The sequence below is a fragment of the Rattus norvegicus genome, chromosome 2 (assembly GCF_021556685.1).
Source record: "Rattus norvegicus strain SHRSP/BbbUtx chromosome 2, alternate assembly SHRSP_T2T, whole genome shotgun sequence".
NCBI classification, from domain to species: Eukaryota; Metazoa; Chordata; class Mammalia; order Rodentia; family Muridae; genus Rattus; species Rattus norvegicus.
In genome coordinates, this window is record NC_141535.1 from 237,825,881 (window position 1) to 237,851,385 (window position 25,505).

Below are 25,505 nucleotides of genomic sequence, written 5' to 3' on the forward strand. Positions count from 1 at the left end.
GAAACAAGCATGGTCACAGGAAGTAAGTGGTCAGGATGGATGAGGCAGACGGAGGAAGAGAGAATCTCCAGTGCTCAGTGTAACCCGTGCTGTTGTGAATTCCAGATAGAAGACATGGAAATCAGCCTTCCAAACATTCACTACTTTAACATCGACATGTCCAAAATGGGGCTGATCAACAAGGAAGAGGTAAGAGACTTTAAAAACAGTGAAAGCACATTTCTGCCCCATCTCCCTTCAGTCTCCTCGTCAATTTGGGACAATATCAACACCTAAAACCTGTAGCAGCTGCTCGCTAGGGACAATATTTAGAGCTGTCACTGATTAGACGCCTCTTTGGCTCTGGGTCTTTCAATGCCTGAGGCTGAGTACTGCAGAAATGGATGAGTGATCACAGGGGAGGCACATTAGTTGCAGGGAGAGACAAAAAGAAGGAACAGAGTGTGCCCAAGGAAGCAGCTCTAAGATCTCCTTGGGAAAGTGCCACCCAAGGTCTCAGCTGTGTTATTCTCCCATCAGGAGGCAACGGGAAAGGAAGGCTGTATTCATTTTCTTTTATCAATGCCCACCTTTCGATTAATCAGTCGATTCAGCAGCACACAATACGCTTGGGAGACATGGAAGTGTGTGCTACGGATGGAAAGAACAGGAAATGGATGCTTTCAAAGAGAGCCTTTGTCTCAGGAAATATACCGCCCGACTTCCTTTTAGCTGTGACAATCAAATTGCCTGACTAGGCAGCCTGGAGCCCTGATTGGTGGCCTCTGTGGTCACTTCCTGGGAAATCAGAACTGATTTCCTGCTCCGTGGACATCTTCAGCCACAGGTCTTTTGACCTGTCTGCAGCATCTTTTTGGATAACTGCTTTTAGTGTGTGCGAGGGAGAGAGGGAAGGAAGAGATTGTTGCTTTGAATGGCTCTGTGGGTGGAAACCACACTGTCAGACGCACAAGCTTAACAGAGGAGTCTCTAGAAACTTACAGCCCGAGACTGCTGACCAGGAGTCACCCTCCCTCCAGTCCCTGATTTCTCTTTTGCACACAGTGTTGGTGGGTTCTACGGGCTCGGACCCATCAGCCACACAACACATGGATGCTTGCCCTGGTGCTGGACATTGAACACCAGGCATACATATCTTGTATGAGGTGACCTAGGGCTCTGGTGATGGAAGAGGGAAAGTTTGGCCTCCTGCTCACTGAGTGGAAAGGACAGGCAGCACTATTTACCTCAGAGGAAGGAGAGGATGGCAGTGAGCTGCATTTGTGAACAAGGAGGAAGCCTTCAGGAGTGATTTCTTGCTGAATGGCAGGGGAGAAATCTGAAACCAAACTTAGCCATGTCTTCCAGAGGCAAAACAAATGAGCTCCAAACAGAAAAAAACAGCCAGACTAAGGCTCAGCTCAGGGTACATCAGCTCAGGAGGGTTTCTGAGATGTCTACTGAGCCTCAGGCTTGCATCCATCCCTCCAGAACTAAGTGGATGTCATTGCTGCAGAGGGGGTGGGAGGTGGAGGGTGGGAAGGATAGGGGTGGGGGAGGGGGAGGGAGGAGGGAAGGGGAGGGGAAGAGGAGGGAGAGGGGGAGGGGGCAGAGAGCAAAACAAAATGCTGCAGAGAAAGCTCTTTCAGGAGAGCCTCTCTCTCTCTCTCTCTCTCTCTCTCTCTCTCTCTCTCTCTCTCTCTCTCTTTCTCCACATTAAACACACACACACACACACACACACACACACACACACATCATGAATAAAGTATCCTCATGCACGTGTACCATGTGAAGGCAACCTATGAGAAGCAGGAAGCACAAGTGACAGGGTGGGAAGGTAGAAAGACATTATAACACAGCAGTCTAGACATTTCGCATTGCGCTCACAGCCCTGTGGGCCTCAGAGGCTCTTCCTTCAGAGTGTAGCTATGGACAATGATTGATGTGCAAAATGCATCATCAGAAAAGGTCACCAAATTCTAGAAAAAACCAGGATTGTATAATGCATTTAGGAACACCCATATCTTAACGTCTTACAAATAAGATGCTTCTTGGCGGCCGGTGGGCGGAGCGCTGTGGTCAGTAGACCACTTGCTGTGCGAGTATGAGGACCCGAGCTTGGGTCCCCAGCATCCAGGTGAACAGCCAAGCACTGTGACATGTGTCAGTAGTCACAGCATTGAGAAAGTAGAGACTGTGGGACCCGTGGAGGTCACGGGCCAGCCAGTCTAGCTGAACTGATGGGCTGAGGGCAGGGAGATAGTTCAGGAGGTAAAGGCACTTGGTGTATAACCCCATGCTGAGCCAGAGCCCTGAGCCCTGTATAAAGGTAAAGGAGGATGCTACTACCCCAAATTACCCTCTGACTTCCCCAAGAGGGGTGTGACACCCGCAGTGCTCTTCTCAATTCTGACACACACACACACACACACACACACACACACACACACGTACACACGCAGATATATACATATGTCACACACATATACACATTTACACATAAGTGCAATAACCCAAAACCCCACACAAAACTCTCAAAATTCCTCTACTTCCTGAAAAAGCAGGCTCTGCTAGACTTAAGTCATTGTCCTGCAGAGGAGTTTCCCCGTGACAATGTGACACTCTTGCTTTAATATTGGCTCAGCGTCCTAAGGAGAACGCTGCTGGCCCCAAATCTCTGAAGTTACCCCGTGTGCTTCCTCTCCAGGTTTTGCTGCCTCTGGACAACCCCTACGGCAAAATAACCGGGACGGTGAGGAGGAAGCTGCCTTCCAGGCTGTGACGTTATGGCTCCAGCCAGTTGTGATGCTTGGGATAACTGTGTGCTCACCTGCAAAAATTTCAACTCAGGATACTGATTGCTCTGCTCTGTGTGAAGTAATTGCTCTTCCGTTTCTAGTTTAGCAAGGGGCTTGTAGCTGTGCGCACGTGGAGCCCTGCATTAGCAGACACCGCAGGCTCCGTGGCCTTGGGCAGATTCCTTTAAAACTGTGATCGGAGAATCACAGCGATATTTCTCCTTGCTGTTCTTGTGCCCTCTGCCTCAGACTCTGTCTTTAGGATCCGATCGTTAAGGAAATAGTCGTAAAGCACTGGCTGCTGCCACATCCGTTGATCTGAACATGAGATCAAACACTGTCATCATCCTAGGGATGTCTGGGTTGTACCAAAAACGTAATAAAACCATGTGAAAAAAAAATCATCCTAGTGTTTTGAAAATCTCTGGCTGAAGCTCCTCATGGAGGCGGGCAGGGGGGCTTGAACTTCCAACCCCAGCTGAGGAGTGATTTGCATTTGATTGAGGCTCCAAGAGGAAAGACAGTTTTGTTTGAAGGGTGAGTCTCCTGGTCTGTGGATCAGACTGAAGGGCACATCTAGAAGGGGTCACATGAACCCAAGCTGGCCTCGGGAGAGCGAGAAAGACCATGAAGTTGGGTGGGTGAGGAAGATCTGGGATGAACTGGGATGGGAGGTGACTATTATCAAAATACATTATATAAAATTCTCAAATACTTAATAAAAACATTATTTTAAATGTTCAAAGACTATTTTTAAGTTCCTCTACCAGTCAACATGAATAAAGGCAAGAACATAAAAAAAAAAAAAAAAAAGAAAGCCCTTTGGCATTTGTAACTGACAATTTACTTCTAGGCTAATGATGACTTTATGACCTTGTAGTGTGGCTTTATGATTTTTACAACCCTTGCAGAATACTTAGTACATACGGGGACCTTAAAATGAGTACACCTTGGTTTTGCTTGAGTAGTGGGTGTCCCTCCCTCTGGTGTGGAGTCCCTTTTACAGTCAGCAGCTAGGTGGGTGAAAATGCACGTGGAAAGGAGGCTCTAACACAGGTCTCTGAAAATGTTTCCTAAGACTCTGGAAAATAGGATTCGTGAATGAGATTTACTTGGGATGATGTACTTTCCTGACTCTTCCAATTATGAAAACCTACTGCTTTCATGATCAGAGGAATTTAAGCCTAACTGATGACTGAAAATGGATTCCGAATGGAGAGGTGATTAGCTTGATTCATTATGTGTGCTCTACAAAGCTTAAGAGGAGGTCTTTAGAAATGCACGGTTAAGACGTGTGTATATGAACAACCCACCATCTTTTCTGTGCTTTCATGCCAATTTTATGTGCATAAATGTTTTGCCTGAATATACCTGTGCTTTATATGTTTACTTGGTGCCCACAGAGGCCAGAAAAGAGCACTGATCCATAGGACTGGAGTTACAGACAGTTGTGTAATTGTCACGTAATTGAACTCTGACCTCTGGAATTTTGCTACTGTTCTGGTGGAGGTTTCTTTTATACCATCCAAATCTCATCCCATAGTGAAAAACTTGGAACTGTTGGAAAGACCCCTTTCTTTTCCTTCCTGGAATAAACTCATATCATTCTTCACTTAAAAAAAAAATACCTGGCTTCCCCTTCCCTTTTGTCTACCCTGTCTTAAATGAATTACCCCTTTGAAATAGTGTTTTATATATTTGCCCTTGAAATAGAATTAGACTTTCATCAAAGTGTAGAAATTTGAACTTTTCTTATTCCAATCCTTTTAATGCTTTTTTTGATGTGAATGACACGTGGCTGTGTGACCTTTGCCCTGGTAAGTGGCCTTTGCAAACCCTTGTGACTTCTGCCTCTATGCCTTTGTTTAAGGAGGAAGTCAGATACAGTTCCAAAGCCACGTATTTCAAGTGTTCCCACCAGACACAGTCCAGCTTCTAAACGACATCGGTTTTAAGACTCCACCCCTGTGTTTCATGTGTTTCATGGCCTGGCTCTGGTCTCTCAGTGGCCTCCTTCCTCCATCTGCCTTATCTTCATTTTATATTTTTCTATTAGTTATTTTACAGTTTCATACAACATTTTTTAAAAAGTATACCTCTACAGAGAGCCAGGCCAACCCAGTGCTTTCCCGAAGGCTCTGGTATGTGGAGAAGGAGCACAGTTCCTTCTCTAAAAATAGAAATGCACTAACAAAAGCCAGCAATATCCTGAGGCCAGAGCCATGGGGGAGCTACAGCTTCCAAACCTGAGAATCCAACCCTTTCCGCCCTAAAGGGCTGTGGCTATCAGTCCCAAGGCCACTGTGTGCTTGGTCTGTGACACAGTTGTGATATCCTGTGCTCCCTTTGTACAACATTGCTTACTTAGCTTCCCGCTGACTTCATCCCTCCGTTTGTTAGCTTCCTGTTGACTTCATCCCATTTTCTTCTGGAACTAGGGTATAAGATGCTATCCTCTTAATAAAGCTGCTTGGCTTAAGGCATAGCTTATATAAGACCTCTTGGTCCCAGCTCTCTGTCTTCCTTATCTTCCTACCGTGGTCATCCTCTTTAAGACTGTCTCTGAAGGTGACTGCACTGAACCACATGTTCAGGTGACATTGCCCACGTCCCCCAACTAATTCCCAATTCGTCACCCTTTCCCCTCCCACCCTTTTTCTTTTCTTTTCCTTAAAACGAACTTGCACCACTCAAATATTCTTGGATGTGAGGTCTTCCAGTGTGGTAGGATTGACTCACCAGGGGCTGCACTCTTAGGAAAAATCTTCTGTCTCTTTCTCCCTCCCTCAACGACTAATAATTGCCAATAGCGCCATGGCTATGCCTTGGAATTGTGTGTCCAGCTCATCCACCTCTCTACTGGGGATTTGTCTGGCTTCAGCCTGCACAGGGATTAGGAGTGCTGTGCTCTACTCAGCGGGTATTGGTCCCTTACAGCTCCCTACCACAGCAGACTCTTACCTTCCTCCTGCCCTCTCTTCCTCGTGAGGGATCCTTGAGGCTTGGGAGTGGAGTGCAGCATCCTTGAGGCTTGGGAGTGGAGTGCAGCGTATTTGTTCCTTTTAGGCCTGAGAAACCTGCAGTCTCTTATTCTCCACACTGTGGCTAAGGGCGGCTCATTCTATTACCGTCTCCACAAACTGAAGCTTCTCAGACAAGGAACGAGAGACTCCTTCATCTGTGGCTGTCACGATGAGTGATAGGAGTCAGCCTGTTATCTGATAGTCAGTGATAGTCAGAATATTATCTGGCAGCACAACAGAAGACGGTGTCCCCTGGGGCTTGGGACCTGTCTACCTATAGGCTCTTAGCTGAATAATGGTGCCAGATATGGGCCTCATCCTACAGAGTAGGGCTGGTTTAAACGGAAAGTTGTTTGATACTCCACGACACTCACTCATGCCATTACTACAGCAGCTGGCACGTCTTTCTAGATCTGTCATTAGCGGGTCTTACAGGGCTCACAGCTGAATGACTGAAGATTATGTTTCTTCTCTGGTAGCTTGCACAACACCTTCCAGCTCCATGCAAGCTAGCCAGTAGGGATGAAGCTTCCAGGCCTGAACACCTTGGATTTTGTCATGTTCCGTGACTCAAACTTGTATTTCTTCAACAACAGAGTCATGCTATCAAGTTCTGAAGAGTCGCTAAGAGCATGGAAACACCCTGCAATGCTGGGGGGCAGGGGGGTTCTATGGTACTCGGCTGGCTAGTATGTCAACTTGACACAAAGAAGAAGTCATCTGAGAAGAGGGAAACTCAATTAAGAAAATGCTTCCATTAAAAAAAAATGGCCACCCGTAAGCAGCATTCCTCCTTGGCTTCTACGTCAGTTCCTGCCTCCTGGTTCCCACTCTGTTTGAGTCCCTGTCCTTACTTCTTTGGATGATGAGCTGTGATGTGAAAGTGTAAGCTGAATAAACCTTTTCCTCCTAAACTTGCTTTTCATTATGGTGTTTCATCATGGCAATGGAAGCCTAAGACAGAACCTTACTGACCAGCAGCTACAAAAGAAGCCAGTCATACCCAGCACCGAACTCCTACGTATTATCCTGTCCCCCTGTCCAGTAAGGGAGTTGTTGTCTGTTGTAGGTAAGCTGCATATTCTCTCTCTCTCTCTCTCTCTCTCTCTCTCTCTCTCTCTCTCTGTCTCGTCTCTCTCTCTCTCTCTCTCTCTCTCACACACACACACACACACACTAATTCTCTCTCCGTGTGTATGTATTGATATGTGTATTTTAAGGTGTATGTGTACATGTATGTATATGTGTATACCACCGTGTCCCATCTTCCCTCTCTTGAGCATCTCTCCCCATAGCCTTCACCCAGACTGGCTCTTAGGAATGCTCGAGCGTTTTTGAAGCCCGCTCAGGCCTGAGAATATAGTCATTTTGTACCCTTTCCCAGAAAATATGGGTTCGTGTCTCTGTAAGGACATGAACTTGGTTCCATTGAGGAAGTCATTTCCACTCTATCCTTAGAGCATAAAGGAATCCAATAGAAATTTACTGCATGAGGAATGCAAGCAATCGAACACGGAGGTAAGTATCCTGTTCGTCTTTTATGAGAAGGAGAGTAAACATAGAAAGAACAGAAGAGTAGGCTTCCTGCTGGATTAGCTTCTGGGGGTTGCTGTAACAAGTCACCAAGAACATGGTGGCATAAAACAGCAGATATATATTCCAGCCTGGTTAGTTTCTGTGGCTTGTTGTCCAAAGTCAATGTTTTAGCCCGGTTGTGCACCCCCTGAAAAGCCTCACCCGAAAAGATTCTGTTCTTGTCTCCTTCAGGGGTTCTTGACTCATAGCTGCATCACCTCCGTTTCTATTTCCTGGGTCATACTAATTCCTCTGTCAGGTCTCTGTTGTTGTATGGCTCTTGTCATTGGATTCCAGGTCCATTCAGACATTCAGTGTGCTCTCTCCATCTAAGAGTCTTAAATTGATAGGCTCTAGAAAGGGTATTTTTCCCACATAGATCTCAGCAATTAGCATTTGAGTTTAGTAACTCACTCCAGAAAGAGGTCAGTAGGTTTCTCGATGGCATCTCTGCTGGAACACGTGGCTTGTTAGCTACACACATGTTACAATTCCCATCAGACTTGGAGAATGGCTATCACCTTCTCCACGATCGGGCCTCACGTAGACACCCATACATTCATGAAGGGCTTGGACTTTGGGTCCAGATGGTACCAAGTTGCAGGATAGGTTCTATCCGTCCCTAGTTGTGTGACCCGAAGCAAGTTCGCTCAAAGCTTTGGAGCTTTGGAGCTTTGGAGCTTTGGAGCTTTGGAGCTTTGGAGTTCGCTCAAAGTTCTCATTTCTGAGGTGGTGCTGATAGCTCCACTTATCTCACAGGACACAGTGACACAGTGTGACAGCGTTATCTGTGGTGGCACCTAAGTTATAACGCCTTTGATTCCCTGCAGCTGGATATCTATCTGTGTCTTCGGACGGAAGAACCACAGAGATAGACTGTCCCAGACGGACTGGAGACTCAGGGATGCTGCCAAAACTCAGGCTCACCCACCTCTATTCTGCCATCTTCATCCTCAGACATGGACAATAAAGTGACTGCTAAAGAGGATGGGAATGCTACCACTTGAGACCAAAGAACTCATTCCCTCCAGGGATGGAAGCTTTGGTCCTTGGTGGCTGATTATCAAATCCCTCTGCAGAAGATGTCTTTGGCAGAAGGAAGTGGTCTCATCCAAGTTAGTATGTATTCCTTGGGAGTATTTCACAGTCAATATCGAGTCACACGTGAGTCAAGCAGAATGGGATCTGGCTTTCCATATCCAACCTTCTGCAATAGACCCTAATATTGAATGGGACTTTGATGTAGCAACTAATATTAATTTGGTGGCACGTTAAATACACTACCTCCTTTTTTCTAAAAAGGGGCAGTGATTCATCTCGACTAAAATGGACACTTGTTTTATACCCACAGGGACCCTGCTGGCACCACAATCCAGGGACTTCCTATGGAGAGTCTCACTTAAAGGTAGTGAGGCCATCTGTGAGTGACCGTGTATCACAGCGTTGAGGGTACCACAGTGATAGAAGGACCCCTTGGAGGTGCAGCTGTACTGCCAATCTGAACTTGGTACCCTGTGATGATAGGGTACTGTCCTGAAGGCAAGCGTGGTCTCTAAACACTTGACATACGCATGGTTTTGTTTCAAGAAGGCAGGACATTTGGGTTTGGCAGAATAAGGTGATCGTCAGAAGGATCTATTTCCCTTTCCCTTCTAATAATTCACTTGGAAAATGATGCTTCCCAGTCTCCGGTCTGGATTGTGTGGGGTATCCCCAGGGCAACACTTGACCAGAGGACACAACAGGAGTGGTTTAGACTTTAAGTCACAGGATCATGCAATCGGCACTTTTTAAAGAAACCAGCTGTTCTAGCCTTCTTCAAAAAGAGCCATAATCAAACCAAATTCAAAGAGGTCTTATGAGCAGGGAAAGATGCTGTAGAATTGAGTGTATCATTGAGTGCCAACTGAATGGTGGAGAGGGTGATGGATGCGCACAGTCCAGACCCCTGTATTCTTAGAGCATAGTACAGTTCGAGGGTAGAAACAAACCTGTGGTCATTTTAGATCATGGGGGAAACCTCAGAGATTTGTATGAAGTGGACTTTATACAAAATAGACAAGTTGGAAGAGTGAGCCTGAGGCCAGAAGCCAGCTCCCTGGCTTTTATTTCTGTGTTCCTCCTCCTTTGGCGATCTGTGGCTCTGGGAGCTTGCCCTGGCAATGGTGGGTGGGTTAAGGCTGTGTTCATCAACTCTTCACTCTGCATCGACACCCCTGTAAGACGGACAACACAGACGTTCTGGTGGCTGGGAGACCTCGCTTCAGCATTAACAATGCACCATTGCATTCTACCCAAACAGACAACTGAACAGACCAAGTCTGTCTTAGGGTTTTACTGCTGTGAGTAGACACCATGACCAAGGCAAGTCTTATAAAGGACAACATTTAATTGGGGCTGCCTTACAGGTTCAGAGGTTCAGTCCATTATCATCAAGGCAGGAACATGGCAGCATCCAGGCAGGCATGGTGCAGGAGGAGCCGAGAGTCCTACATCTTCATCTGAAGGCTGCTAGCAGAAGACTGGCTTCCAGGCAGCTAGGATAAGGGTCTAAAGCCCACACCCTCAGTGACCCACCTACTCCAACAGGGCCACACCTCCTAATAGTGCCACTCCCTGGCCCAAGCATATACAAACCCTCACTGACTACTAACCAAACTGGCTCAGATTAATATTTTATTCAGATTTTTAAATTTTCCTGTTTACTGTTGACCTAAGCCCACCTGCATAACAATCAGGCACCACAAAGCCTCTCTTTCATGAATTTCACAAACACATTTTAAATGCCCACTTCACGCTGAGGATGAAACAGCGTTAAACTCACCGGGTTTCGAATCAATTCCTGTAGATTCTGGAACCCCGTACAAATTCATGTGCAGTTCTTTGCCCAATGTTTCCTTTGACTGATCAAAACATGTTTAAAGGGAACTTAAAGGCTACATGTTGGGCTTCATTTCATTTGTTGTGGTTTATGAGGATAAAAGCATTTAAAACTATACGATGGGTACGACTCCAGTGACTGCCTCGGTACTGTCATCCAGCTCCCCCCTGTCCTCAGGCTTCTGGTGTTAGAGCTGGTGGTTTCCCCAGTATCTGTTCTGATGTTCCTGACTAGGTGGACCCATGGCTCCCTGAAACAAAGGCTGTGGTTCCCTTTGCCTTGCAGACAGCATTGTCAAATGCCTCTGGCTGCCTGAGGAATCCCAGTGGACGCTTTCCTCCAACTGCATACAGGGAATCTTACCCGGAGCCACTGGGTTCAGCGTGACGGAGGGAATGACACCCCAAACACCACTTCTTTAAAGCAGGGACGCTGGCTGCTTGCTGGCCTTCGTGGCTGTTCCTTAAGACCATGTTTATGATCCTATAAATCCTGTAGTATTAATTTCAAGTCAGTTGGCTTCCAGTATGTAAGAGCTGAGTGCAATCCATTGAGGAAAGTGTATGAAACACAGTTTACCAAATGCCTCTGCTGCCTTTGACTCTCAAAGACGACGTTTCACATGGGTCGCCATGCCAGAGCTGGAGGCCTCCTGTCGAAAGCTTGCTTGCTTGCTTAATCTCACTTTTCTGGAAGCTTAAAGTCTCCAACCCAAGGTACCCCCTGGGTGGTGCCTGAGAGACAGCATAGCCTGTCTTGATGCATGTTCTCCCTTAGAAAACGGCGCACAGATATAGCTTCCCAGACAATGTAAGCCCTGCAAGTGACAGGCACATTCGGCATTATCCACCACCTTGCCCGGGACCCTGTGTCAAGCCAGCGGTGGGGTTGGATTTCAGCTCAAGGCTGAGTGTCATAACGCAGGTCTTTGCCTACAACACTCTCCAGCCTTGCCTGTCTGCTGAGGAGAGAGGCCAGCCTATGGTCTCATTCTGCAGAAGAAAGGCACATTTTCTAAGGGGAGAGGGATTTGTATCCCAGGCTTTCTTGATTCCTCCTTAGAAAACGGTAAAACACCCCCACTTCACTTCATAGGGGTGGAGTTTAGCTACCTGCTGTGGGTAACCAAGGACCTCTGTGTCCTTACTTACAGGGTGGTCCATCACTGGACATCACTGCTTGTCTCTGTGCAGCTCTCCCCCGGGGTTCACTGACTCCATGCGACTCTAAGAGGCAAATTGTCAGAATCGCCAAATGATCTTGGGTTTCATTACCTCTTGCTATCACACTGCCACAACTGGCCAGAACTGGTACCAGATTGCCTAGGGAGCTCCTGCCTGAACTTACAAGCTGCCCATTAGTGTGCAGGATACACCTCCTTCTCCTTCCCGGGGTTGCTCTTCGCTGTCCCAAAGCAGAATGAACAAGTTTTCCCTAAGAAGCATTTCTGTCCTGAAGGAGTGAGCTCTTTGAACGTTTAACTTCAGCCCCACATCATTACCGAGAAGCATTTCATGGCTCTGGGCCCAGCCCTGACCCCTGCAGATCCCATTTGTGAGGACTGTGGAAGGCAGATGAATCACTCACTACCAGTAAGGACATTTTCTCTCTCCCTTCCAAATCTAGCAGTGGTTTGGCAGCAGTGGGTTTTAGACTTTTGCAAATTAAATTCCCCCAAAGATGAATTTCACTAATGCAGTAAAAAGATGATTTGTGTTCCTGACGGTATATATTAAACTCCAAGGACATAAAAATAATTATATTCATTTGGTTATTTGTTAAAAACAAAATGAAGAGTGTGTCAGAAAGTGACCTTTTTTTTTTTCTCCTCTCTCCACATTGATGCCCGTTAGCTATCTGCTACCAAAATTAAATCTCATGAGGGATTGGAGGGAGAAAAGGGAAGTGATTGTGTAATTATATTTTAATCGAAATTTCTTTTAAAATAGTGCTCCTGCTCGTTGCATGCTCTGGTGCAATGTGGTGGGTTTTTTTTTGTTTGTTTGTTTGTTTTCAATTAAATTGGCTTGCAATCTTTAATTCCTGAATTAACTTAATCTAAATAGGCTCTCTCTCTCTCTCTCTCTCTGTGTGTGTGTGTGTGTGTGTGTGTGTGTGTGTGTGTGTGTGTGTGTGTGTTATTAAAATAGTGTGGAGCACAGTTAAGTGACTAAAACCCAAGTGCCTTTGGAATCCAATTATTGCAAAGGCCTGGAGCTAAAATGGAAGGCATTCACACACTGGAAATTTCAGTTCCATTAGAAGTGTCCTAATATTATTTGTATCATTTAAACACACACGCATGCACACGCACGCATGCACACATAATGGCCAAAGGAAAACGTGTCCGTTTAAATTCCACTGGACAGAGACCAAGCTTGTGACCTAGACTTGCAATAACCATTGCATCTAATTTGTAGGGTCTCTGAACTCAGCGTTCAGTGTGTTGTGGGAAGAACAGAACAGCACGGACTTCCTTGAATCCCTCCCATTCTGGTATCCTGTGTGCTCGTGCTGTTAAAATTAATACCCATCAGTTCTCACATACATTTTACCATAAATGATCCTGGCATCCAGCCAGGCTTTTCCCAGTGCACACATGGTGTGCGTTCTCATGTGGCAAAGGCATTTGTGACCAGTTATAGACCAAGGCAACGCACACAGACATCCAGCGTGAGGAATAAAAGCTCTGATCTGCAGAAGTTACAAACCCTCATGTGGTATCATTTGCTCTGAGTGCCTGGTGACCCTTGGGTGGTAGTAACTACAAGTTGTTCCCAAATAGCCCTTGTTCTTCATATGCCTTAAAAGGAAAAAAAAAAAGAACCCTGAAATTGAAGAAAGCTTGAGCAAGAAAGAGGTTCTAGAAACAGGCGTTGCCGCAGGCTGAGGAAGCTGCTGGACGCCTTCCGACCACGAGGGGCTGCTTTCATAACCACAGTTGCTCCACTTTGGTGTTATATGTTGTTAGGGCTTTGACAACCTGCAGTTCGGGATTGGCTCAGGCTCAGTGTCCCAGTCACTAGGGTATTCTTTGGCTTAGGTCACAATGTGCCCATCAATAGGGTGCAGGGCATATACTACAGAGAGAGACCATCTCTGGCCAGACTTTACTGCTCATGCAAGCTGGGTTAGGGCAAATCTATTTGAGTTCTGTAACAGAATGATGACGCTTGGGCTCTCACCTGGGTTTCTAGGTCCCCAGGAAATGAGTGTTTCTAGTGTCTCCACAGCTTCTGAATGTTTTGACTCAGTTTAAGATCAAGCATCAGAAATGTCCTAAAGAAAGACGTTCCAGTCCTCCTTCCTTTGCTTTCTCATTGGTTAAAATTCATGTGGTGATGGCAGCATCTATGACAGCAATTTGTGCTGTACAGTGACAGAGCAAGAAGACAGGGAGAGCTATGTGCCATGCTTGCCGAGGGTGTGTCATCAGTTCCCTTTCTTTGGACATTTAGGAAGGGACAACCTAGACCTGGATCTTGTGACACCAGCCGGTAAAGAGGGCGAGGAGGGCAGTTTCTGTTCCTTCACAGGCGCTGTTTCCCATTGTCTCTGAGCTGCTAGAGCAGACGAGGTTTGGGGTGTCCCTTCAGTGATCCCTTGAGCTCTATGAGCTGAGACACTGATGGAATTTCACCGTTGCTAATTCCTTTACAGGAACCTTAACCAAACTCTTCCTTCTGCCCTCTTCTTCCTCTGCCCATGTCTTCACAGGCTCAGGGTGCTGTCTTGGTTCCCTCTGTCACTTCTCAGTGCTTAACTATGTTCTGCCTACTGTGTCTGTGCCCTGTGATGGAGTAGAAGATATCCTTTTTATAGTCACGTTTCCTATTTACAGTGCAAAGTGAAAACATTTAAGTTCTAGATACCCCATAAACTCCTTAACTGAAGTAATTTGAAACTCATTTTGTTGTTGTTTGAAAGAGGATATCCTGCAACCCAGGCTAGCCTCAAACTCAGTTTATCAACCCAGGCTGGCTTGAACTCCTGACACCCTGTACCTTCCTAAGTTTCAGAGTTTTGCCTCCATTCCTGGGTCAAATTTAGGGACCAGTGTGTGCTAGGCAGGCACTCTAAACAACTAAATGACATCGTTAGCCTGGAAGGCATCTTTGAATTTTGAATTATTCCCATTTTCTAGGTCTTTCCTCTCTCGTCTTTGGGTTTTATGTCCTCATAAAGAGCTATTGAGCGGAGTCCTGGGCTTTGGTTCCGAGCATCCACAGGCTGGCTCGAGATAGTCTGTGACTCCAGTTCCAGGTGGTCTGGTGTCCTCTTTTGTCTTCTGTGGGAACTAAAGATGCACATAAATACCTAGACATGCATGTAGACAAAACATCCATATGCAGAAAATATAATAAAAAAATAGAATTAGGTTTTGTTATTCAGAAAAATGATCCCTGTAGAGTGACAGGGTACTCTCTAAAACAGGGAGAGGCAAACTTCCTGCTAAGAGTCTTGTGTCAAAAAATCTTGACAGTAGTGATAGGCAAATTAAAAAAGTTTTTGTTAACAGCCCACCAAAAATTGATTGTCGAACTATAATGAATGAATGAGATCTGCTGGGGTGATTTAATTTATACAATGCTCAAATCATATGGTTTATTTTTAAGAATTTAAAATTTACCATCATCACCATCATCACCATCACCATCACCACCACCACCACCACCATCATCATGACGTAAGTGTGTGAGTGTGAGTACACCCAGGGCTTGAACGCAAGTCCTCAAGTTTGGTGGCAAGCACCTTTACCCACTAAGCCACCTCATTCACTCTAAAGTTTTCTTTTTAAGGCATAACCTTCTCCCTGTGTTTTGAAGGAGATAGTAATCTTTAATCCTCAAAGGGGGGACCAAATGAGAAGACACCGAGGACATATCTGGTGAACTGAAACCGTGTTTTATTGCCATCACCAAGCACCAAATCCACGAGGCATGGACATGCATTACTCAGTGTCTCTTGGAACAGAGATGTAGCAAGCCTACTTTCTCAAGTTCTGGAAGACAGGACTCAAACCAGGGACCAGACACAGCAGAGGACAGCTAAAGAAAAAAACTATTCCAGCATCATGGAAGGCTATATATATTATATAAAAATATTCTGTGCTATCAACAAAGCTTTGAGATCATCTATTAACTCTTGGCAAACTGCTTCAAAAAGAAATTATTATAAATGCAAACCATAAAAAAATAAGCAAAATAACAACAAAACACTAAATGCTTTCTTCAGCAATAAGGAACCGACGTGAGCAGGAAATATTCTTAACCCTGTGACAGTGAGTTGATTACAGCAGATATCTCCAGTACAAAACCAGTGTCTCTTCTCAGAGAGAGTTCTGCTCCTGAAGGGGGCCCTGGTGTCTGTTCCATTCAAACACAGCATGGCACATCCTGGTGAAACCTTAGCAAGGCCAAGCGGAGAACCCTCTACAGAAAAAGGGTGTTGGCAGCACCATCCAAGGCACAGAAGTCTAGGAGCAGAGCGATTCCAGGGAGACAGCATTCCTCCTCGCTCTTCCCCTCCCCAGGGAGTTTTGTTTATTCCCATTTCTAAGCCTATAATCCAGGGACACACATTCCACTCCCACCCTTTTTTAAAACGGGGTTGACGGAAAACACTATGATGAAACAAAGGAAGTTCTTATAACACCAAAGCCCCTGAGTGGAGGAGTACCTAAGAGTCATCGACAGCCATCTTATGTCTGCTCTGTTTTTGCTCCTCCAGACAGAATCAGGCCAGTGGATGGACTGCCTCATCTATCCAACAGGATAACACTTCGCTGGATTTACATATACACGTCTAGCTATTCTGTTTGCAGAACAACATAAAACTAAATTACAACACTGTGTATTTTGTTCTGAGGACTGAGACCTCAGTGTGATTTTACTATGAAGAGATGTTCTTTAAATGCTTGGTCTGAAGAGGTTTTACATGATACTCATAGATTTTCAGAGCAGGCCCCAGTTTTAACTGAAGTCCCGTCAACACGTCATTTCTCGTCATCAAGAGCAGGGATTTTCCATCAATTTCCTAGAAGGGAAACAGAGAGGAAAGCCAGTCTGTGAGTAAGCCCAGGCATTCTTGTGGATGAAGATAAGGGAAGGCTGAAGGCAGAAGTCACACAATTTGTGCCTTGACTAAAACACTGCTGTGTTTGAAATGCAATTTTCTATTGTATCTTCCAATTTCTCTCTTTGTTTTGAGATTGAGCATAATCTCTAGCTGATATTGTTTTCAAGATACCATTACAAGTCTTAAGAAACTCAGGGGCAAGTTTAAAACAGTATTACCTACCTCAGGGGACAGAAGTTGCTTCTGAAAGGAATACAGACATGCTCCAACCATAAAATACATTAAAATTTGCTAAAATTCCCTATATACTTTAAGTTTTAAAACCACTGTATTAATTGCAACAGACAGAGATAATCACTCTTAATTTACAGACAAAACAAGAATATAGCAAGAAGCCTACTGGCTCGAGACAAAACGAATTAGGGAAGAGGGATAAACTCTTGTCTACAGCCTTTGTATGCTGCTGTCTCCCTATCTCCCCACACCTCTTTCTCCTGTCAGGGAAAGAAAAGAAGGCTTTAAGGATATGCTAGGCCAGCACTCTACCCCCAAACCCTTCTCCCAGCCCACCCCTACTTAACATACAAAGTTTGTTATCTAGATGGCCTAAGTGAGCCTGACTCAAAGGTTTCTGGAAATTTTGTTAATTGAAATATTTGGCAATGGTAAACATGGAGAGTCTTTCTTCTGGTTATACCGCATTCTGAAAACCACTCTCGCCATGCTAAGGCTCCCTACCATGCTTCCTCTGGACAGATGAAGGTTGTGAGCACTAGGACCCAGCCAGCTGCCAATCCCTCTCTGCTGATTCTCTCAGGCAGGTCCTTCTGGTATTGTGGGGACCACAAAGGAGGAGAGTAAAATGGGCTTCTCCTAAGGAGATGCAGGCTGCAAATAGAGAGGGCGCTCTGACTTTACCAAGTGGAAGCTCCAGGCGTCTGTGGCCCTGCCTTTGTTATTGCTTACGTGTGGACGTTTCGTGTCTCTTAAGGCAGAACAGGTCCTTAGGAGGCATGGGTCAGATGTGCTTGAGTTTCGGTCATAGTTTTGCCTGAGTACTCCTGGGCTGATCTGGGTTGAAGATACAAGAAGACCCTCAAGTGGCTACATAAACTGTGACTCCTGTTTACTCTGGCTCATAGGGAGGTCATTGCTCCAACTCTCATCGACCTCATCAGGCTGTGGAGAAAATGGGTTGGGTTCTAAGAGTGTGGAGAAATAGCACCAGGTGGAGGGCTGGAGGACCTCCTACTGTCTTCTAGGAGATGTGGGAACATGGGGTTTCTAGGGAGATTCCATGCACCCAGTTGCATGTGCTCCTTGAGCTGAATGACACTACCTTGTCATTGTCCCCTCCGGTGGTGCTCTCCATACCTCAGGTGATGCGTCAGCCTCTGTCACCACACCAGAAGAGGGCACTGCCTCTTGTGGCCCTACAGTGTTTTTCATTTGGGCAAATGTTTATTTTTCTTTGTTTTTCAGCTACTAAAATGGCTGCTAATGTGTGAGAGAGAGCCACTGCCCAGGGCAAAGCCACTGCTCCTTCAGGGCAGAGTTGAGCATTACATACAGACCCAGGGTTGACTCTAAAGTTCGTACCTCACACTGCAGTCAGTGGTCACGATTGCCCATCAAAGAGACATGCGTGAGTTCCAGTCACCTGTCAAATGATTTGAGGTGAACTTACTTGAGAAGAGTTATTGTCCCTACAGAATACCAGGAGCAGAGCAGAAGCCACTATGTGATGGCAGCAGAAACCAAGACACCGTGTTCCCACAATGTGACCACAGCATTCCAAAGTTTGGTGGCCTCAGCAGTCAGCTCAGCCTCCTCTCTGGATAAGGTGACCGTAACTGGGAACGCCTGAGACGCAGAGCTCTGCCTAAGACTCAACCCTCTATTTTTCAAACAGGCACCTCTGTTTTTAGACCCCGTTTTCATTTCTACCCAAGCAGACTTCCTTTACTAACTCAGTAAACTGCGGACAGAAGAAATCAGTGATGGCCAGGCATCCCTCTACGACTTGGCGTTTCTGCCCAGTGTGTCTGTGAAAATGCTGATGTCTGGGTTTTACTTGAGAGAAAACAGAAAAATCCTGTCTTATGTTCCAATTTGATGTCTTTCTGTTGTCCTGGAGACACACTGAAGCTCACAGAGGAGCGGGGGCAGAAGGATGCATCTGGAGATGTCACTGTGCTGAAATGCATTGGTATCAACTCCCACACTTTCCCCTTTGACCCATGCTCTCGAAGCTCAGACCCAGAATGCAGTACTCGGTGCATTGTGAGCTTCGGGTCAGGCAGGCTGCAATCTGAATCCTGTCACCACAACCTAGGGGGCAGACAAGCACAGGGAATGATGTAGCAGCAGGGCGTTCTGTTCGTTCTGAGCTATATACTTATCCATCTTCTAGTGCATCTGGCAGCGTGACGCCCTCATCTGTGTGTACTAAGCACATGTGCCCTTAATGTACCTAGCAATGTGTGAGCAACCTTGGACCCCAGCTGCACTAAGCTACAATACACCCCACTCCAAAGCAGGGATGTTTCTCCTCCCTTTTGCAAATGATAGGCACTGACAGAAAGCAGTGCGTTCTGAGCCCAGGTCTACTCTCTGCCTCCTTTCCACATCTTTGCGGAAATGAGGGATGTAGGTGTGTCCCCACTTGGGGTGAGAAAATTCACCAGTTGAAAGTTTTCAAGAACTGCACAAAATAACCCACCTCATCAAAAATCGCATGCACAGGGAAAGCCCCTAGATTAAAAGAGCTAATAATTTGTTATTTAACTTCCATAATAGATTGTAATTGCAAATGAAGCCCAGTTTTCCCGCCAAGCAGCCAGGACCACACTGTGACTCTATCAGTAGCTTTCCTGAGGAGAAACTCACTCAGATGCCAGCCGCTCATTACTACGGATTGAAGGGGTGAAGTGAGACCAACTGACTCCGGCCCAGCCTAACAAACAACCCAAGATTCTGTAAATACATCCCAATTAAAGCCAGAGCAAAGAGATCATTAATTTGTAGGCTGGGATTTCTGTGTTAATAGACAAGCATTTGCTAGCTTCACTGTCCTCCTGGATAAGCAAACTCCACATTCCTGCCGGGCCAGAAAGTTAAAATTTTTGTCTACTTAGAGAGTTCCAGCAAGTACTGATTCAAGCAAGGGGTAGAGAAATACAGGGTGAACTCCTGATGGAGACAAGGAGGACCCAGATTTATAAATCAAGAAGAGGGAGTGGTCACTTAGACCGAGGACCTAATACTGCATCTCTTTAAGCCTCGTTTCCTCTAGATGGAGAAAGCAGCACCTGATTGCACCTCTGGCTGGATTCAGAGAACATCTACTGAGTAGCCAACACATGACAGCAGATAAACCCTTAACGAAGTACTTCTCACTGTCTCTGTCAGCATTAATCTATGTGGAAGACACTTGATCATGATATGAACCATGGGAAATTCGTGGGAAGAGAGACTAAAGGAAAGTACAGGAGCAGTCACCAAGAAGGGGACCACTGTGTGGGAAACGGCACGGGAAGAACACCGAGACTCTGCTTTTCACTGTGGTGTGGTGTCCGGCCCCACACCCTGGCTGAGGAAAGAAAGCTCAGTTCTGAGAGGACAGGCCGGAGGTCAGCTCTGCTCTTCATGGGCTCTCTGTGTTAGTACCTGACCCACGACAACACTCCATCATGGAGGGAGCTTCGGGCTAACCAACCCCCTACCCCCCTGTCTATACTATCCCTCCCAGATTCCAACTGTCTCCGACAGCCATCAAGACACACAAATCTCATTTGCAACTCCTGGTGAAGACGACAATGGCTGTTCCTTACCAACCACGTGAGGGATTCCAACGAAATAGCCGTTCGTTCTCTATTTTCTTTGGTCCTTGAATGTTCTCTACAACTCTCTTTGTGACAACTCTCTTACCATTCATTATCTGGCTACAAGTGGTGACCAGTCTGAACTTTCCCATTCCATGGCTTATATACGGCACAAAGGCTTCAGAGTCATCGGGACTCGATTTGGATTCTTGGGACACAAAAGTAGAAAACCCTGTGTCTATAATGGGGGTGACTGTAAAGAAGTTGGAAGAACCTCTTCTGGAATGCGTCATGGGACCAGTGAATAAATAATCTCCTGAAAAAAGGTCTTCATCTTCGATGACCGTCTGGAAGGTGCGGCGTGGCCTCCGAGAGCATATTTCTTCTTCCCAATTGGTTTCGTCTCTGCCGTCACCTCTGATGAGCTCCTCTTTGGTCCGGCTCCATCGGGACCTGTCATAGTCCTTTCGCTTCTTGGCATCAGATAAGATTTGATAGGCTTCTGCGACTTGCTTGAATTTCTCCTCGGCTGCTTCCCTGTCTCCGGGGTTCTTATCTGGGTGTACCTGCAGAGCCAGCTGGTGGAAAGCCTTCTTGATATCAGAGGACGACGCGTCCTGTGGCACCCCGAGTACTTTGTAATAGTTCACCATGTTTCTTCAAATAGCCTGGCCCCACCAAGATGCAGGGTTGAGATTTTGAAGAATTTCCATATAACTTCAGAACGGAAGGTGTTCAACTACTCAGGTTCACAGGTTTGAATTTCCTCACATGGTTCTTGGGGTGAAGCCTCTTCTGGTGGACAAACTGCTCTTCAGTGCGTTGGCCTTTTACATGCTACCACACCCCTGTCCTGCCTTTGTTGGTGGGGAAATGACTATGAGGTCATCACTTCAGCAACTCAAACTCTCAGATGCTGTGCCTACCTTGTTTCCATGGTGATGCGGAATCTGAGGAGGGCACTCCAAAAACTGGAAAGACCGTATCTGATTCAAAGACACACGCACAAGAAGCAAGCACTCGGTGTCTTGTGAACAGAGAGAAGCCACTTGTGTAGCTAAAAGGTATTTTGCTTTGCTTGTTTTTAACAGCCACAAGCCAGCAGACTCAACATCTACTTTGGGTCACTGTGGGAGCAAATGCTTTCCGTGCCCTCTTCCGTGTCACTGGGGTTTGCCTCTGTGGTCTTTAAAATGATTTTATTTTACTGTTTTATGTGTATGTGTTTTGCCTGTACATATGTCTGTGTACTGCTTATGTGCAGTGCTATGATCTGTTTGCATGCAGGGTCTGCAGAGGCTACAAGGAGAAAGGGTTTATTCTGGCCTCCTGTTCAAGGTGCCTGCATGGTGGCTGAATCAAGGCAGCAGAACTTGAAGCAGATGATCACATGGGATCCATGGTGAGGAAGAAGACAGCACTGACTACATGCTATGGCTTGGCTCCATGGCTCTGTGTATGGACAGCCCAACTTCAAATGCGTGCGTGGCTTTTCCCATGTCAGTCAATACAAGCAAGAATACTCCCCCCACAGGCAGTCATGCTGCAGGTTTGTCTCCCAGGTGATTCTAGACCCTGACACATTGAGCACTAGATGTCTCATTGCCCATTCCATAGGACACACAACTTCACATTCCCCATACTGCATGGTTTAGTATAGCCTTCCACTGACTTATAGCATGGAGACAGGAAGGTGGAGGTGAGGGGGAGGAGAGAGGGGAAGGGTGGAGGTGAGAGAGGAGGGGAGGGGTGTAGAGGAGAGGGGAGGGGTGGACACTGGTCTATGGTTTGTGACAGTGGTCTGCTTATGTTTAGAACCCATTACTGACACGCCATCAGCTCGATAAGCCTGATCACTGCAGCACCAAGACCCAACTTCCTGTCTTCTCTCCCTCTTACAAACCCACCTTTCATTCCAACACCATGTTCTGCCACATTCCAAGACCCCTTTACATCCTTCTATGTGAAGTCCACGGTTGACAGGGCAGCCATTCTCCCACTAATCCTTCAATGCATCCCTCTAAGACTAAAGTCTTTGTGTGCCTATGCTATGAGCACCCCAGCCAGGAGGATCCTGTGATTCTAACTCCCAATTCACTGCTGCCAACAACAAGGGAACAAAGCCGGGATGACACCCCCCACCCCCCACAACCACAGCAGGGCAAGTACAAGATGGAGCCAGTTTCCTTCACTTCTTCCTTTTCCACTCTCCTTGGCGGCCATTTTTAAGGGCTACTGCTGTTCTCTTGTTTCTAATTAAACCTCGGCCCCCACTTCAATCTAAGTGGAACAAACAAAAGAACAAAAACAAAAAACAAAAAGAGAAACTGGCAGGATTTCCAAAATGTCTCCCCAAGACGGCGCATTGGGTCCTCCAAGGAATGATCCAAATGGTGGTTCATTAGTTAGGTCTAACTAAACTGTAAACTTGGACTCCAAGGTAATTTGTGGTGTTGATTCAAAAGTCTAGGGACTGGAAAATGTTGAGGTGGATGATGTAAGTCCTGGTGAGCATCTGAAGACCTGAGAAGTGAGAGCTACTACGTTTGATGGCAGAAGACAGATACCTCAGGTTCCACAGGAGAGATTCATTCTTCCTCCGTGTTCTACTTTCCTTTGTTGCTATGATAAAAGGTTCTGACAAAAAGTGATTGAGTTCAGGAAAGGATTTATGTGGCTTATACTTCCAGGTCAATGGTCCATTGCTGAGGGAAGAAGAGGGAAGTGGTGTCACCGCAGGAAGCTCGGAGGAAGGCTGCTTGCTGACTTCTCACAGGCTTGGCATGGCTATGTCCCTGAGTACTCTAGTACTTCTGATGCAAAGACTGCCCACACGGGCGGGGCCTCCAACACAACTACCAAAGTAGACTGTCCCTTGGCAAACAGAGCGCAGCCCAACCTGACAAGGACAATTACTCAATTGAGACATTTTCCCCAGCTGACCCCAGACTACGTAAAGTTGACAGTTACATTAACTAAGACACTCTATGTTTACTTTCTACTGAGGACATCATTGGCTGGATGATGCCTGCTAACCCGGGTACACTGATTCAAATGTTAGTTTCCTCCATAAACACCCTTGTAGATACACCCAGACCATAATCCTGCACTAGCTATCCAGGTACCCCTTACTTTGGTCAAGTTCACACATAAAGTGATCATCACTTATGTCTCCAGTGCAGCTTAAGCTTTGCCTTGATCATTCTTTTATATGTTTTAAATAAAATATTTTAAAGTTTTATTAACCAACTGAACCATCATATATTATGGTTAGGATTACATTATAAAATTTTATTGTAATAAAATTTATATCGTTGACTGGTGAGACCCCAAAACCATGGTGACCTGAGTATCATCCACAGAATCCATGTGAAGGTGGGTGGGGAGAAGTGACTCCTTAATGTTGTTATCTGCCCTCCACATATATGCTCTGAGATGTGTGTTCCACTGTACCATATACACATGTAATTAATTATAAATAGTAATTAAAGAATGTTTGATTTTTAAATTAAATTTTAAATTAACTATGCAATGTTAACCATTTCTGATTATATAGTAACATAGTAATTATTCTTACCATGTTGTTCAGTGTTTACTCTTAATTTTGCTGTCATTCTAATAAACTTTATATTTATTATGGGTGACTCAGATCCTGGTGACCACTAATATGCTCCTGGATCTATGAGTGTCTACTTTAGATATGTCATATAGATGAATTAATATAACAATTACTTAGCATGTTCTCAAAGTTCATCCCTGTTGTACTCCTTTTTATGGAGGAATAACTGTTCATTTTATGCACACATCTTCTCTACCTATTTACTTCCTCATGGCATTTGGGTTGTGTCTGCCTGGTTATTGTGAATGATGCTTCCATGGCCCTTGCACAAGTGCAGGCAGCCGAGCTTTCTCCTTGATTTATTTTTGAAGAACTGCTGAGTCATGGTAATTTATGCCCAACTTTCTGCTGAGCCATGGTAATTTATGCCTGATTTTCTACAGAGCCACTGAACAATTTTCCAGAGTGCTATACCATTTTATATTGATCTTCGGGACACAAAGTTCCAGTTTCCCTACATTTGGGCTCCTCTACAAGCAGTGTTAGCTCCCTTCCCAGGGGGAGTTCTGCTTCATTTAACTGTTCTCCACTTGCTGTCATTTTAATTGGTCTAATTCTTTTGGCCACTTCCTGCATGTAAATAAGTCTAGACTTATGAAAGAGAGCACAACATCCTCACAAGCTTCCGGTATCTGTCTCTCCCTGTACTTGCCTGCCTTCCACTTACTCCTGTGTTAACAAGGTCGGGTTCTCCAGCCTCCTCCCCACCTGCACCACTGAAGTTCCCCTGGCCAACTTCCCAGATCCTGCTGGACATGGCCTTTAAGAGGAATTTTGAACTTGTTGATTAGTTTACTCTCCATAAAACCCTCCCCCTTCAGAGATTTCTAGAAAACTTATCATCAGTGTCCCCCTATTTCTAAGGGTGTCTTCTCAATTGTTTCCCAAAGGCTCCAGAATGTTTCAGTGTCACCAGTCAAGGTTCAAGTTTTCAGGTGTGTGTGTGTGTGTGTGTGTGCGTGTGCGTGTGCGTGTGCGTGTGTGTGAGACAGTCCCAGTCATAGTCACAGACCCCTCACTGTTGGATCTAAATTCCTCAGTGGATCCTCAGGGCCTCTCTTCAGCTAGGTGAGCCAAGTTCTTCTCTATACCCTGCCTGCCTTTCAGCCCCATGAGCTCTTCAATCTGCTCAGCGCTCTCAATACAAGTGTCTTGGAGTTGCCAAGACAAGTGTTTCACGGCCCCATATTTTGGTGCTTGGTCTTTCCACTGCATGTGAAGGGCCCTAGGGCTTTCACCAGCCTTACATGCATCCACCTCAGGTCTAGGCTAGGCCAGGTTCCATTCTCCACCCACAGGAACACTCTTGAGTAGAAAGTTCTCAGAATGTACTGACTGATGCTTGCTAGCCAATAGATTTAAAGGTCAATATGCTTAGCCAATAAGTTTGAACTGTAACCTTGCTGAGGTAATCTGTGCCCCTAAAAAGTATAAAAACTGCTTTTAATATCCATTTGGGGTTGCCTTCTAGTCACTCGCCTTGAGGGACTAATTGAATGTTGACCCCCACAAGCCCAAAAACACACCTCTTGCTTTTGCATCGGTCTACATCTCGGAGTCTCACTCAGGGGTGTCTCGAAGTAAGTACTACTGACCGAGGGTCGTGGTCTTACATCACAACTACAGAAATCCCTAAACAAACAAGTAAGTGTTCCATGCATGGCTCTCTTTCTGGTTTACGGTTGGTTTTGTCTCCAACAACTGATTTAGCTGCTTAGTTTAGTC

General features: G+C 45.7%; 2 protein-coding genes and 1 long non-coding RNA gene across 5 annotated transcripts in view; 2 read left to right on the forward strand and 1 right to left on the reverse strand.

The window, feature by feature from the left end:
* The window catches only part of Uox (urate oxidase), a 35,309-nt gene extending 31,788 nt beyond the window's left edge, over positions 1-3,521 (forward strand). For both annotated transcript variants that reach the window (NM_001433782.1, NM_053768.3), the window contains 2 exon segments: positions 106-189; positions 2,690-3,521. In NM_001433782.1, the coding sequence (NP_001420711.1) occupies positions 106-189; positions 2,690-2,764 (159 nt within the window). In that variant the 3' untranslated portion in view covers positions 2,765-3,521.
* Positions 3,522-15,143: 11,622 nt separating this feature from the next.
* On the reverse strand, positions 15,144-20,970 carry Samd13 (sterile alpha motif domain containing 13). The gene is given in 2 exon segments (NM_020089.2): positions 15,144-16,295; positions 20,171-20,970. Coding segments are annotated over 2 exon segments (672 nt in total). The 5' UTR covers positions 20,815-20,970; the 3' UTR covers positions 15,144-16,267.
* Positions 20,971-21,064: 94 nt separating this feature from the next.
* Positions 21,065-23,798, forward strand: LOC120100965 (uncharacterized). Of its 2 annotated transcripts, none has more exons than XR_015672646.1 (3): positions 21,065-21,225; positions 21,449-21,563; positions 22,852-23,798. It is a non-coding gene; the product is annotated as an uncharacterized LOC120100965 (long non-coding RNA). The 2 variants fall into 2 exon arrangements; XR_015672648.1 differs by having other exon boundaries at positions 21,145-21,225; positions 21,449-21,710.
* Positions 23,799-25,505: the final 1,707 nt, after the last annotated feature.